The 15,925-nt window shown below is 44.1% G+C and overlaps 2 protein-coding genes across 2 annotated transcripts in view; both read left to right on the top strand.

Annotated features, from left to right (window-relative positions):
• LOC311320420 (uncharacterized protein) overlaps positions 1 to 5,843 on the top strand; it is a gene marked incomplete at its 5' end in the record, with an annotated part of 161,291 nt that extends 155,448 nt beyond the window's left edge. Inside the window, 2 exons of the mRNA XM_084452154.1 lie at positions 1,574 to 1,612; positions 2,642 to 5,843. Of these exons, the coding sequence (XP_084308280.1) occupies positions 1,574 to 1,612; positions 2,642 to 2,668 (66 nt within the window). The 3' untranslated portion in view covers positions 2,669 to 5,843. The remainder of the gene's footprint in view (positions 1 to 1,573; positions 1,613 to 2,641) is intronic.
• A 231-nt stretch (positions 5,844 to 6,074) lies between these two features.
• etnppl (ethanolamine-phosphate phospho-lyase) overlaps positions 6,075 to 15,925 on the top strand; it is a 14,415-nt gene continuing 4,564 nt past the window's right edge. Inside the window, exons 1-7 of the mRNA XM_084451944.1 lie at positions 6,075 to 6,231; positions 6,918 to 7,036; positions 8,588 to 8,747; positions 12,153 to 12,227; positions 12,766 to 12,859; positions 14,619 to 14,735; positions 15,700 to 15,782. Of these exons, the coding sequence (XP_084308070.1) occupies positions 6,173 to 6,231; positions 6,918 to 7,036; positions 8,588 to 8,747; positions 12,153 to 12,227; positions 12,766 to 12,859; positions 14,619 to 14,735; positions 15,700 to 15,782 (707 nt within the window). The 5' untranslated portion in view covers positions 6,075 to 6,172. The remainder of the gene's footprint in view (positions 6,232 to 6,917; positions 7,037 to 8,587; positions 8,748 to 12,152; positions 12,228 to 12,765; positions 12,860 to 14,618; positions 14,736 to 15,699; positions 15,783 to 15,925) is intronic.

Below are 15,925 nucleotides of genomic sequence, written 5' to 3' on the forward strand. Positions count from 1 at the left end.
TGAATTTTTATGTTAAAGGAACACAACAACTTTTGGGGTAAATAAGCTTATTTGCCATCTTCCCAAGAGTCGGATAAGAAGATACATACCCTTCTCTTTGTGCGTGCAGTAGGAAGCAAGGAGACCAGTTAGAGCCGTTAGCCTAGCTTAGCTCAATCACTGAAAGTGGACTTGAAACATTAGCCTAAGCTAATGGCTCTAACAGGTCTCAATGCTTCCTACAGCACACACAGAGAAGGTTATGTATATTCTTATCTGACTCTGTGGAAGATAGCAAATAAGTAAATTTTCCCAAAAGCTGGCGTCTTCCTATAAATTAGCCTTAAATGCGATTTGCATTATTACATTACAAAAGACACTTGACACAAAAGACACTTCATCCTGACTAACTGTTGCAAGCAGCCCCCTCCAGACACATCATTTAGTGAAATGCAGCACATGTCTATGTACTACGAATGCCTCTCATATGTAAAAACATACACATAAAATAGTCACGTGAAAAGTGTTTAATAATACCGTCCTTTGATATGTCATTTTATATGTCCTTTAAAAACCAACCTTTAACTGAATCTCCCTAATCCCTTTAATATCTTCAATAAATGTGTGCAGACACCTTAAGCAGCTGCCCTCCCTTTTAATGGACTACCCAATTCTCTCTTTATAACTCCTCAAGACCCTTAATTTACTCTAACGTTGGAAAGCTGTTTCTCCCGGACTGGAAGCACTGACCCGATCTCGACTCTTTTAACCCTTTTCCAACTTTCTATATTTGTACCAATTGGGCCAGACCATCAACAAGCAGTGACGCTTTCAAATCAGTCACTGCCCCGGGACATACGTACGGTGTGCTGTCAGCCTTAACATTAGCTGCTCATTGTTTTGGGAGGAGTGTTGTTGGCGGTGATAACGGACATTGTGTAATGCATGGAGCTGATTCAGTAATAGTAAGTGTGGGATCTGTTCAGATAGATTATTAGTCCGTCTAATCTGAATGTGATGCTTTAGTTAGAGAGCTGATAACGTAGGATTAGGAAGTAAACTAACCTAGCGTAGTAAAATGCTTTATATGAAGGATCAGATACCACTGCATGATGAGATTAATTTAGCTGTGTGACACCTGCATGACTGAGAATTAATTGAGCTTTTAAAAATGACCGCTGTGAAGTTTGAGTCCCATATTGCATTGCATTTTATTGTATCATATTGATTGAAAACAGGAATGTCTTTCCATTGGGGGTTTATAAAGGATTTGAAGTAATTTAGCTTAACAAACACAAAATTGATGACCCAAAGAGTTGTTAATGACCTATTTATAACATTCATAACACAATTAAGTACATATCCTTCATAAACCTCCATGAACAAATTATTGTGTCTATAAATGAAACTATGGTTGATATGCATCCATTTGTTTTCTAAGATTTTGTTGTACATCCGTTCTGTTTGGGAGGTTGAACATTTTGAAATAATTTAGAACTACAAATATAGTTTGTAATAATGTGTAGAAAATAAAAGTACCATTTTGTGTCACTAATTAGATGTCTCTTCCCATGTTCCCCTTCATTCACCCCAGGGCCCAGACGGACTACCAATGCCTGGATGCTGGCAGAAGGTACGGATTCTGGGTCATATATGACCCATGTTAAGTCATTGGACACCACACACTCACACTCACACAGACACATGTTTACACAGCTAATGTTTGCTGGTGTGTATTTTAGCTTTGCCTTGGCAGAAAATGCTTATGCATGGATTGGATATTTAACTGTCACCTCACAACATCTTGTGAGTGGTTTGTGAACTATTTCACGTTGTAAAACCTCAAAATGATGTCATCCCATGTCTCTCTTACCTCATCTCTTTTTCTATCTCTCTCTATCTCTCTGTCTCCTCTTTTTTGCAGTGATCAATCTAATCCAAAACGCATGGAGTTTGTAAATAATGCTTCTTTTATGGTATTTATAGTTGTTTTTTTAATGGAAAAAATATAAAAGTAAAGAGATCAGTGTAAAATGGGGGAAAAAAAGAAAGGTTCCACACCAGGGTTCCATGCCAGGGTTCCACGCCATAGCTGCTTCAACTCACCTCGCCGTGTGGAAGCGTGTGTCACTCTCACTCGTGCATTGTGGAATTCAGACTTTTGGCCCTGCGGCCACAGAACTTGTCCCTGTCTTTGCATGGCCAAACTACCCTGTCTAAAGACCGCACTGTCCTGGCCTGATGAGGGTCAGAGCACGCTGACAGGAAGAGGAGGAGTTGGAGGAGGAGGACAGGAAGGAGGCTTTTTGGAGGGATCTGGACTGGCTCTTAACACCAGACGCTGTATAGGTGTTTTTTTTTGTGTTTTTCGTCTCGAGCTCACCATCCATTCACACCATTCTACTAAAAAAAAGACTCCATCCCAAACAAAACATTAGCCCCCCTGTCCCGCAAAGAAAACGCATGAAGACTATTGCAAAATTATATATTTATATGTATTGTACATACATATGTCATTGTTGTGTGGTATGAATTTTATGGCTATTGCAAAAAAAACAAACAGCAACACTAACTCGCTGTCAATCTCACTAAAAAAACAAAGCAAACCCAGAGTTCTCTAAATATCTTTTCTTTTCTTTGTTTGTCTTTAAATCTTCCCAAGGGAGTCACGCCATGGCTGGTGGCTTGAAAAGTAGTTCCCCCAGGAAGTCCAGGTTGATTTTCTTTATTGTGGTGAGGTCAGTGGGTACAGTAGCTGCAGGTCACTGAGGTGGTCCTGGGGCCCCGCCCCACTGCCTGTTGTGGGCGTCGCCTCCCAGACCGCTGGTCACTGGACAGAGATGGAGAGGGCGGGGAGCTCACTGCACTGTGCGCAGCCACTCGGAAACGAGCAAGGCTGACAACAAGGACTTTGGATTGGACCGGCCTGCTTGGGATCCCTCAGAGCAGGGGGCGGGCCATGGCGGGGAGTATAGCCAATCATCTCTCCTGCCAATCATTGGTCTCTATGGAGATTAAATGGGACACAGAGCGCTGAAAGTTTTTTTTTTATTTGAGGTTTTACTTACTTACTGTTCTTACTTGTAATGGTTTATTTTTGACAGTGTATAAATAACCTTTGGTGCCTCTAGCTTTTGTTATTCATTCCTTTATCAAAAATGTACAACTCTTTATCATGCTTTGAATCGTTGGAGTGGTGTTTTTGGTGCCAAATGGCAGCCTCAGTCATTCGTGTAAATATCAAATAACACATTTACATTTGCGCGACATTGTGAATATGTCTTTGAGAGTTAATATTAATGGGTGTCAACGCCGCATGCACACAATAAGAGGCTTCATCTGAACGTGTTGTGTTTAATAGTGAAAAAGGGAATGGGAGTCGGTTCACGGACGTCACTTCTGTCTGATTGCACAGCTGACGAGAGTCAGTCACATAATAGAGTCGCTTATGTCCACAGCTGATCACATGGTTGTGGACACTCGTTACGATAGCACGCGTTCGTGACAGGCGGGCAGGGCGGGACTGCTTGTCCTCACCTACCTGCATGGATGGTGTTTCTTTGATATCAATGACGCAATGTTCATTCGTAGGACTATATAAGCTTTCTGACATTTTGACCAGTTTAAACTGCTGGGTACATTGTGCTAGTCATATGCCTGGATGATATCCACTCTCTCATGCAGTACATGGTTGGAATTTTCTAATTCAGTAAACGAAACCTCAACCAGATCATGTCCCACATTCAACATTCTCTCCTACTCGTCTCTACCTAGATGGAGCAGTGTATTGCATGGATTAGGCTCCACGTATATCACATGTAGTTCGAAACTGATGAATTGACAACTCTTCCATTAGTCATCCAGAATTTTGCTTGGTGATCAGTTACTTCACATTCCATAGCAAATTGGATAAAATACTGGTTCATTAATCATTTCAAAATGTCGATAATGCCCCCCCCCCAAAAAAAAAAAAAAAAAAAGTTAGATGAATTATGGAAATTAATTCAAAGATTCAAAGAGTTCTCCTGAATAAGTCATAGTAAGATATCTTAAAGGCTTATTTCCATAGAGGTGCTGTTGGTTTGTGGCACATTTGACCACTCCATTACAAGGCTATCCGCTCTCTTATAACGTAAGTTAAGTGTGTGTGAATAATAGTTAGGTTTAGATTAAATGTTCTGGTGTTCATCATGGTGCTATCTGCTTTAGATGTTTGCAGACGCTATGTGGGTATTTCCTACCCATTGCAACCACAAGACAGCAGATATGACTTTATTGCTTTTGTAACAGTTGAAATCATTTTGTGCATACACTTTTGTATTTGTCTCACTATTTTAAGTGGTACATAATTTATTTTTGTATTTTTATTTCTTTAAATAAGGCATATTTGGTTTCTAACAGGCATTCCTACGGCCCTGACCCCTGTGTCTGCTGCTTCTGTCCTAAGGCATTACACTAGTAACATCACAAACAGTAGGAAGCTTCTCTTCATGATCAAACTGATGCATCCACCATCTTACAGTAACTATGTTCACAAATGCCCAAAATCCAAGCCTTACCCTGACACACATTTCCATACAGTAGGCTATTTTGATTTATTTAGCCTACAGTATGTCAAACAGTATTCATATCACAAGAAAGTATTGATGGGCTTCACTGTACCTGGTCAGCTAAAGTAAATGAGATGTTTATTTCTCTCTCTCTTTCTCTCGCTCTCTCCTTTTCTTTCTCTTTCTCTTTGTATTGAATGTAATTTGTTATGCAGTACAGTATGTAAAGTGGATTATCATTGTGCATTGTGTGCTCATTTTACAAAAAGTGCAATTTATACTTTGGTTGATGTATGCAGCATCAGAATGCATCTTAAAATAACAACAAATTACTATCAGATTAAGATGAAAGGAAAAATAATACAAACTGATATGCATTATTGATGTTTGAGTTACCAATTGTAAATTTAGCGCTTCTGTGCATAACTGAGGCTATGCTGTTTGATTTATTTCTGCCTCAGTTTTCTCCATAATCACATACTCAGATTTATTGGCAAGTTTCACATTAGTCTAGGCCTACTGTTTCATTTTCCGTCTTCTTATTTCTAATCTTTTTTTATGTACAGCACCATCAAAGTACAAAACACCGGCCGTATCTTCAGTGACGCGCAGCTAACTCTTATTTCTATTTGATTTGACCTTTGTTCAATGTTTTTTGGTTGGTTGTGATATCATATCGTTTTTGTGAGGAAAGTATATCAAAATACAGTTCAGCATCAGCACCAAGACTGGTTTAATTCCTGACTTAATTCCTTCCCAGTACTTAATATATTGATACTTAAGAATCCCCATATACATTTTGCAGGCGTATTGATTCAAAAGGGAAAAAAAGACAATTTAAAAGCATCAGTCACATATGTTTGTTTTGGCACACAGTGATGCAAACTGTGTTTGAACATGATTTACAGTTAAGGCTTTGGTTGATTGACCTGCTCTTGAATCATTTGACATCAGCCATCACTGATCATCACACTTAATTATGTTCTTAAATAGCAGATGCATTTGTCTGTCACACTGAATCCCCCTGTAATAAGCGTACTATTTACCAGTCTTCATCTTGCCTTCAGCTTCATACCTGAATAATGATTTAAGCTCCAGACCAGCCATTCAAAGTTGATATCTAAGCTATTCCAACATCAGAACAGCATTGTCAGTCATGGCTTTTGTATTGTATTCCTTGTATTTTTCTGTTGTGGTATGTTTTTTTTTTTCAATCTGTATTTGTATCACTCCTTTTTACAACAAATTATTGATCATCCAAGTTAACTTCTGCACACCTTATTTCAAAACATTTCATATGACTGTACTGTTGGAGCCAAATAAATACAGTCTTTCAAATAACGTTTTGAGTCCTAATTGAGTGCCAGGCACGTGCTGTTGTATGCATATGAGACTTGTCACCGTGACTTTCTCACCGTGCATCGCCTGCTCTCACAACACGTCACCTGCAAGGGGCAGCACCGCGGAGCAATGTGCGCGCGTGTTTGTGTGCGTGCATGCGTGCTTGTGCGCGCGTGAGAGAGAGAGGTGTGTGTGCGAGAAGTGTGCCAACAGCATCGCTGCAAAATCATTGCTGGATTCAGTTACAACGCGAGTCTGACGGTAAGAGACGCTCCATCGACTCCTAATCACACAGCCTCAGGATGGCCGCCGAGACCTTCGATAAAAAGAAGACTATAGATCTCAGGAAGAAGCACATTGGGTAAGCTATGGAATCTATTTTACTCTACTGACAACTTATCTACATAAACTTTAACTAACCCTCCAACTCCTGTAGCCTACCTATTGTATGAATATCATCTAAATACGGACATTATGACATTACGGATATTATGACATTTGCAGTAACCCAAAATCTTTTGGAATGGATTTGGATGCCTAGGCTATGTCATACGTCTCCTGGGAGAGGAGACACCAGCGTGTCAGTCATGCGTGGCACCCTCATTCTAAATTCAAACAAGTTCTGCAATAGCCTACATTATTATAAGGATTTGACATAGGCTATTGTAAGTTATTAAGCAATACCTTCAGTCACACTACAGTGCCATTGTTTTCATTTGGCTAGACTATGTAGTCGATTTTTACCAAAGGAAGTATTTCCAAATTAATTTATACTAATACAATTATCTTAAGACAATAACATGTTGACCACATATCTCCAGGTTGTGTTTGAATGCATCAACTGTTGCAGCCCAGTCCAGTGTGTGAACAAAAGAGTGACTCGTGCTTGTCATTAGGTCTTGTGGTCTGTCTTTAAGTGCGACTTTAAGATAACGCTCACCCTGTAAATACAGAGGGTTGCAACCTCGAGTCCTGCACTAGTAATTATGCCAGCCTTTTGGCTGCATTGTCATGGCCGCACAATGTTAAAGCTTGGTTCCATTCCAGCCCATCGTGCAAAGTCTTATTCAGCCATGATCCCATCAAGATAGTGCGCGCCAGAGGCCAGTACATGTACGATGAGACTGGACAGCGGTACTTGGACTGCATCAACAACGTAGCCCACGGTAAACTTCACACCACTACACATCAGTTACACCCACATCACACACGTGCACGCACGCACTGTATCTTTATGGGAACCTGTGCACGCACGCACTATCTTTATGGGAACCTGTTGTCTGTTAGCAACTCACTACCGCCGAAAGCACTATGCACATACCTTTAAATCATTTCTGCATATACCTTTAAATCATTTCATTCCTGTGCAGTTTCAGACAAGAACCTGTTCTGTCGCTTTTAATTGTAGGCTATAGGCTAGGCTACTCCACAAAAGCATTTTCAGTAACTCCAAAAAGAATGTTTTTGGTGTCGTTTTTGTTGCGGTGTAAACAGATCTGTTGTAGGACCTGCAGATATGTCTCTGCCACTTCTGCTTTGTCCACCATGCCATGTAGCCTAATAGGGAATCCTGTTACAAAACAGCTTTGTAACACTAGCCTACTATATAACCCCTATTACTGTAAACTGTGCTATTCAGACCGCAGTTGCGCGCCGGAGGCGGGAATTCAACAAAAAAAAGAGTCCAAGGGCAGGAGTACAACCTACTTGCAATAAAAAAGGGTGACGTCTGATCTGAACTTTGGAAATGTAGGTCACAATTGCATAGATTGTATAGGATTGATAGCATTAGGCCTAGGCCTACTCTTTGTCCAAAAACGTATTCATTAATTAATAATTAATTGAGAGCATTTGAATTTGAGGTCAAATAAATATTAAATCAAACAACCATTGGTAAAGCTTGAGAAAGACTTCAGCAGGTGCAAGTACGTTTCACCAAGTTTGAACTGAAATATGAGTCTTCTCAAATTAGTTGCTCATCACCCACCCAAAATGTAATCTAAAATCTAAAAATGTAAAACCACACCCAGGTGGTGAAGTAAGCGGGTTTATGAGAAATCTCTAGTGCCCTCTGCTGGTTTGCAACAGTATTGGTCTAAATGTCATGCTACGAACAGACACACACATGGATGGACAGCCACCAAGTCACACATAGAAGTGGTTGCACCGCTTAAAAATGCATTGCCCCCACAACAGCCCAGAAATGTCTCCACTCAAAATGGTGCCAGTCCCCTGGTTCTACATCAACATGTACATAACTAAATTTAGTTAGTCTTTACGGATAAATAAATCATACTAAATTAGGTTTGGGTTTGGGGTCCCCCCAGTGAATATTTCCACCGCTGGCTATGGGCAGAACTCAAAATGGCAGAAAAGCAAACGCTGTTGATCCTGCGTTGTCATTGTAGCCTGTCATTGTCATGGTAACAAGTCATTATCATTGTAACACAGGATATGATCACGGTAAACTGTCCGTCATGGGGATTTAGCCAGGATAATTTTTTGTTAAGCCACTCAGAACTATCAAACTCCCAGCATGCCACTTGTTTCCTCGCCATGCGTCTCGCCACTCTGCTTTGAAACGACATGTTATGGTTTTATCCTGAACTTCGTATTCTGACGCGGCGCGCGTGCCTGTGAATGTAGGACTGATAGGCCACTGATGCTGGTAAAGTTTGGAGCAGTTTGTCTTGTTAAGTTTGTGTCCTGGTTCCCAGTGGGACACAGCCACCCGGCGGTGGTGAAGGCCGGCACGGAGCAGATGGAACTGCTGAACACCAACTCTCGTTTCCTACACGACAACCTGGTCTGCTACGCCGAGAGGCTGCAGGCCACGCTGCCCGACAGGCTCTCCGTCTGCTACTTTGTCAACTCAGGGTATGTCCTCCGTCCAACCCTACACAACAAGGGTGCAATTTTGCACTGTTCATTTGCCCTGTCCTATCTTTGCCCTGTCCCGTCTAGTCCTTGAACCTTGTCTCATGTTGTCTGTCCATCAGTGTTATGCACCAACTGACCACAACAAACTCCTAGTATGTGTAAAAACCTACCTGGTGATAAAACTGATTATGATTCTGTAACTAAATAAATAAATAAAACCAATTTAAAAAATGACAAGAGATCAGAAAACAAACAACACAAAGCCAGGTTCTTCTGATAGGTGTTCACACAGCATCATCCAATAGCCCACTGCAGGAACCAAGGGCTCCAGTTTGTCCTGAAGGTCATTTAAAGTCAAAGTCAGGTTTATCCGCCCTGCTCCACCCTGCTCCTGATGACCCTCGGCCCTGCCCCCCCCCCCCCCCCCTGTCACCCCCCTGAGACTTCCACACCCCGCTGGTCACCCCTGGATTTCCCCTTCACGCCCCGTCTGTCGCCCTGGACTCTAGCCTTGTGTTGATTGTTATGTCTTGTCTGTCTTGTGTTCCCAGTCCCCCCCATCCAGCTCTAGGCCCTAGTCTCACTCTAGTCTCCTCTACCCCCCCCCCCCCCTCTGTCCTGCCCTAGTCCCTGTTCTCCAGCCCCAGCCCCGGTTCCTGCCCTAGTCCCTGTGTCCCAGTCCTCCCAGTCCTCCCAGAACCAGCTCCCCCGATCTCCAGCCCCACTGGTTTCCTCCAGTCCCTCCAGTCCTGGTTCCCCAGCCTCAGCCCCTGTCCTAGTCCAGTTCCTTGCCCTGGTGCTAGTACCCAGTCCCAGCTCTGTTCCCAGTTTCCCCGGCTCCAGCCCTAGTCCAAGTTCCCTTTGCCTGTGTGTCTGTGTGTGTGTGTCTGTTGGTTCTGTTACACTGAAATTCCACTGACTCCGGTTCCGGTGTGTTCCGGTTACCGTACGGCAGCTGGCCGCTCTAGGCAATGATGGTGTTTCCACCAGATGTGCTGCGGCACGTTCCAGAAGCGTCCCAGAAAAGTCTCTCCACAGAGCTCCGGAAGAAAAAGACAGCAGGCACGGATGCCGCAGCTGGGACGTATCAAGTAGTAGTAGAAGGAATGGGTAGTTAGGTACCCGCCCCCCTGGCGGCCGAGCAGAATATCAAACAAAACGCTCGCTCCCGAAAACGCAAAAGGCGGGACTTGAAGCCGCGTGGAGGACGGAGTCCAAACCTGAGCGCATTCGGGGCGCCGCGTGAAAACGAAGTCAGTGGAATTGAGCCGTTACCCTTCACAGTCTGACTGCACCTGTCTTGCCTCACACCTGCTCCTTGTTCCTTGGCTGTTTTCCCTGTGTGTGTATATGCTAGGGCTGCACGATTATGACAAAAGATAATAATTGTGAATATTTGCTTCAAAATGGTAATTGCGATGAATAATTGCGATTCATATTTCAAAGTAATAGCTTTAGCTCTGTACAGTTTGCATATGACCTGCTGGGCATATGATTGGTCAGACAGCATAAGCGCCTGTGATTCGTCCGTGTAGTCCTAGCACACTCAATTCAAAGCAAAATTATTAATCACATTAATTGCGGCCCGTTCATGCCTCGGTCATGATCGCGATTTCGATAAATTCACGATTAATTGTGCAGCCCTAGTTTATGCGCTCCCGGGTCTCTTTGTCTTTGTCGGTCCATTATTTGCTGTCCGGCTGTGATCCCCTGTGTTCCTGCTGCTCGGTGTCGTCCTGCGTTTGGGTTCCACCCCTCCTGCCTTGCGCAACCCTAACATGAACACTAAAATATGTTCCCCCTACAACAGTAGCTGCAGGGGTGACTATCGCAAACAAAACAAGCAACATCATGCAACATTCTTTTTTTACAAACCAGTTTTATAAACTCTGTGCCAATGCTATACCTACTTCGTTCATCTACCTAGACACAATCTACTACTAGAACTATTAATGTTTCTTCAATTGAGGCCATGTTGTAAAAAATAAACTATATTAAGTCCTTTCCCTTCCAAAATGAGCTGTAACCAACCGATTATGCATATCCAGTGTGTTGGAGATTATTTGGAGTTGAAGATTGCACACAATGCAGCCCTGCAGTCAAATACATGACTAGTGTTAGGACTCAGGACAGCCCATCAGGCTCAGAGATGACCTGGGGTTAGTAAAGACAGCCCAGCAGGCTCAGAGATGACCTGGGGTTAGTGAGGACTGCCCTGCAGGCTCAGAGATGACCTGGGGTTAGTGAGGACTGCCCTGCAGGCTCAGAGATGACCTGGGGTTAGTGAGGACTGCCCTGGTCTGAGGACATAAGATGGACAGCTGAGTTCAGTAGCACCAAAGAGGTCAACGACCATAATTTTAGTGGCTCTGTCATGCCACCAGCACCACCAGGGGTGTAGTGGTGAGTAAGCAAGTGGGTATACTCTGACTAAAGAAGTGGGTATACTCTGACTAAAGAAGTGGGTATATCCCGACTAAAGAAGTGGATATGCTCTGATTAAAGAAGTGGGTGTACTCTGACTAAAGAAGTGGGTACACTCTGACTAAAGAAGTGGGTATACTCTGACTAAAGAAGTGGGTATACTCTGATTAAAGAAGTGGATATACTCTGACTAAAGAAGTAGGTACACTGTAGCAGAAATGTTACAGTTGGTGGTGTTTAAAGAAGTGGGTATACTGTGGGTCCATGAATAAAGAAGAGGGATACTCTAATACCTTCATATACCCTCCACTACACCACTGAGCACCCCTTGGGGAGAAAAAAGATCAATCACTCAGAGACACCGCCGTTGAAGAAGCTCCGGATTTCTCTAACTCTGCCCAAAGTTGCATCCATGTGCGTGTGAGAGAGCAGACAGAGATTAATGCACAGTACTGTACATTGCAGATGGTGTGTGTGTGTGCGGGTGGGGGGGGCAGGAGAAACGCTCCAACAGGGATGAGCGGTCAAGTCACACCCACAGTGGCTGGCCCAGGGCCAACACCCAGCTGTGAGCTTTGGAATGTGTCCACGTGTAGTAGCACACAGAACTGGTCTAGACCAGTTGTCAACGTGATATAGTCTACCACCCTTTGATAGTCAACGTGATAGTCTTCTCACCATGCTGTATTTCCTCATTATTTTCAGCTGTATTTCAAAACATTCGCGTTGCATCGACATGGACTCGAAGTTAAGACATCTAAAGCGTAAACAATATCTTTGTCTGTTCCTCACCAAGGTTTCAACCCTGCACGAAAGTGGGGGGCTGTATGCTTAATCATTTACATCAATAAATCACCTTTCATATCCTTCAACACGGGGTTATAAAATATGGGACTCAGTCGCGGCCTGCGCATGGTTCAGCCTGTGTATTCTGTGGTTACTGAGTAACTGTGGTGAACTTTGCCCTTTGAACTTCAGCTCCGAAGCCAACGACCTCGCCCTACGCCTGGCCCGTCAGTACACTGGCCACAAAGACGTCATAACGCTCGACAAGTAAGTCAACTTCCCTGGCAGATTCCACCCACGTTTTACACCGTCGCTTGACTCCTCCTATTCTCCTCAGTGACATAGTGCAGTTAGTTTAGTGCATAGTGCAGCACATTTAAAACAACCATGGTTGGCCAAAGTGCTGAAGATAATAATGGCTACTGCAACTGTGTGCAGGCACAATATAATTTGCCATACAGTACATCTTTCTGTATGACTACAGACATCTCTACTATCTCATCACTAAGCTTTGTTTAACATGGTTGCCATACTGTATTTCCATATGGGAGATCAAAGACACCAAACCAACTTAGGATATGCCTGGCATCTCTGTGGATGTGGCTGTGAGTCCATGTGTTTTTGTGTTTGATTTTGGTGTGTGTGTGCATGCGTGTGTGAATGCGCGTTTCAGATGAAAAGAGATCCTTCTGCTGTGCAGTTCCCAGTAAAGTCATCAAACTCCTTCACATCAGTCCTGTCACACTGAGCACCTCCGCAAATGGATGTGTTGCTGTTATTGTTCCATGTCTCTGTTTGTTTGCAGTGCGTACCACGGACACGTGTCCTCACTCATTGACATCAGCCCGTATAAGTTCCACCAGCTGGCAGACTTCCAGCTCAACCAATCTGTTCACGTGGTGAGTGGTCCTAATGAAAACACCATGCCTCAACATGCTGCACTCCCTCTGACAGGCTAGACGTGTGTGTTTTGTGTTAAGGTGTGTGTGTGTGTGTGTGTGTGTATGTGAGTGTGTATGTGTGTGTATGTTTTAATGCTTGTAAGTGTGTGTGTGTGTGTGTGTGTATGTTTTAATGGTTGTAAGTGTGTGTGTGTGTGTGTGTGTGTGTGTGTGTGTGTGTGTGTGTGTGTGTGTGTGTGTGTGTTTTAATGGTTGTAAGTGTGTGTGTGTGTGTGCGCGTGTTTGTGTAGCAATCTATTCCTCCCACAGGCCATGTTCCTGTTCCTGTTGAGATAAGATACATTCTGGGGATTTCTTTAGAACTTCTTGGAACCTTTTGACACAACATCCATTTAGCTAATTCCATTGTTTGGCTGTCACTGCATTTCACAACATTCTTGCATTGGTAGAGTAGTATTGTGTAATAGTAGAGTAGTATTGTGTAATAGTAGAGTAGTATTGTGTAATAGTAGAGTAGTATTGTATCTTAGTAGAGACACATTAACCCTTACTGAGTAATATGTTTCTACGTAACATCATTATGGCATAATTCAGAATTATAAATTATATAATGGGCCCCTGTAAATTAACAGGGGTGCTGAATGCATTGACTGCCATGCCACATACTGTGTAAGTAACAGCTATTAGGTTCAACTTCCTAACGTCTGGCTAGAGTAAAGTAATACCAGGCTATAATGTGACATGCTAATGAACTAAGCTTGTCTGCTTCGAACGCATCACATTTCACATTTCAGTGTCCACGGTGCCAGACTGTAACACACAGGCATTTGGTCCGGGAGTATCCCAGGTCTTAGCGTGAGTCCGGACTCTACCGACCTGTGTTGTTCTTCGAGGAACATTGTAGCATCAGTAGAAGATATGTGTACAAAACAGACACAATTTTAAAAAATATATAAAAATTAACCTTTATTTAACCAGATTAAAGCATTGAGATATAAACTGTGGCCACTTACAGCTTCACACTAGAATAAACACTAACCGTCACACGGACGTAAGGACAGGTAGAGACAGGTAGAGACAGGTAGAGGTGTTCTGCCATCTTGGAGGCCAGCCCAGGGAGCTGAAAAATAAATGTGTTAGCATGGCAGCGAGCCATCTGTACCCCCGAGGTGTTTCCTGAAGAGTTGAGCCGTCATCATCAGAAAACAGTCTGTGTGAAAGCTAGACAAACCGTAGATAACACAGTGTTTTGAGTACCTCTCTGGGCAGCTCTCACAGAGACCGGGATCACAAATTGGGATAACCCTCTACCAGTCGCTCAGGTTCTGAAAAGTCTTGTGTGTTTCTGTGAGCAGTCAAGCGACTGTCTGTGTGATCTCAAGTTGATAAAGGCTAAAGTGCTAAAGTGGCGTCGTCTTTAATTCAATATTTGAATGCATTTAGCAATGATACCCCAAAGATGCTGACATTTGTGTGAGATAAACATTCAGAAGCCTAGTCAGAGCTCGTTTTTTTTTGTTTTTTTTGTTTTGTTTTCTAAAATCCATTTAAATTCATTTTGTGGATAATTTGATAAGAGGCACTAGACAATTAGAAAAATAGGCATGTTTGAATTTTGAGCCACAACTCATCAGATGTTGGCCTGGATCCAACAATCTCAACCCACAATTTGTGAATCACTGACTGGATGAGACGGCGCTTCAGGATGCTCTCCTCTCCCCCCCCCCCCCCCCCTCTCCCCTACCCCCCTCCCCAGGCCCCGAGTCCTGACGTCTACCGAGGCAAATACAGAGAAGACCACCCGGACCCCGGCACAGCGTACGCCAATGACGTCCGGGACATCATAGAGAGGGCCCATTCCAAAGGACACAAGGTACAGAGCTGACACAATCTGGCAGTTGTGGATCGCAAATGTTAACGTTGACGTCCAACCGTCGGGGAAGGGGGTGGGGTGGGGTGGGGTCACAAATGTTGACGACTGAACGGACAGACTGTCTTGGATACAGAGACGATTGTTCAAGAAGTGGTTGATCAGCGTCCGTTCAGAACCGTCTAAGATGGCAGTCTTTGTGCCACTGGGGAATTGGACAGAGGTTACAACTTACTGCTCTATTCTCATCCACAGACAGTACATCCTGTTACTACGACTCCCCGCCCAGTCTTTAACCATTTCATCTTCCTCCTCTCCATCCTCCCCCTCCCATCTTTCCCGTCTTGTCTCCCTTTTGTCAGGTTTAGGACCAGGTCGGGGCGCAATAGGGCCTCTCCACTGACTACAATTCCCAGGTCCCCCCCTCCCCCCCAACTGCACTGACTACAATTCCCAGGTCCCCCTGGGCCAATTTACAGTACAGGACCCCGGCTTAATCCTCTGTTCCAGGAACCACCTGGACCGCGGAGATCCTCCAGCCCAACGGGACGGAAGTTCCCAGCTTTGATTGTGATGCCAGTCTTGCCCGCCTTAGTGGCGAGTCAGAAGCAGCGCCGCCCTAGGAGGACGCAGAGCGAGCGCCTTTATCAGCCTGTCATGGATCTGTATCAGACGGCCCCGCGAAGAGTGAAGATCCAAGGCAAAAAAACGCATCCCTTATTATGTATGATTGCATTCTCTTATGTCCCCTGTAGCCCACCGTACCTGCCCTTTCTATGCTATAAGGTGACTGCGTCCGTCTCGGGTCGTGGGTGTGCACTCTGCGTTTTCAGAGAGGGGGAAGAGATATCCACAAGTTGTGTGTGGAGTTATGAACAGTTGACTTTGTCCCCCGTCGGTCTCCCACTGTGCGTGGGGTCATAGGGTCGGCTGTGGGCGGAGCTCTGACTCCTCTTCTCTCACGCAGATCGCCGCTTTCATCGCCGAGTCTCTGCAGAGTTGTGGCGGCCAGGTCATTCCGCCTGCAGGCTACTTCCAGAGAGTGGCACGGTAGGTACCCATAGAATACCAGCCCTCCCTGCCCCTATCCATCCATCCATCCATCCATCCATCCATCCATCCATCCATCCATCCATCCATCCACCCCTCCATCCATCCATCCATCCATCCATCCATCCATCCATCCATCCATC

This window comes from Borostomias antarcticus (assembly GCF_949987555.1).
Source record: "Borostomias antarcticus genome assembly, chromosome: 17".
Classification (NCBI taxonomy): domain Eukaryota; kingdom Metazoa; phylum Chordata; class Actinopteri; order Stomiiformes; family Stomiidae; genus Borostomias; species Borostomias antarcticus.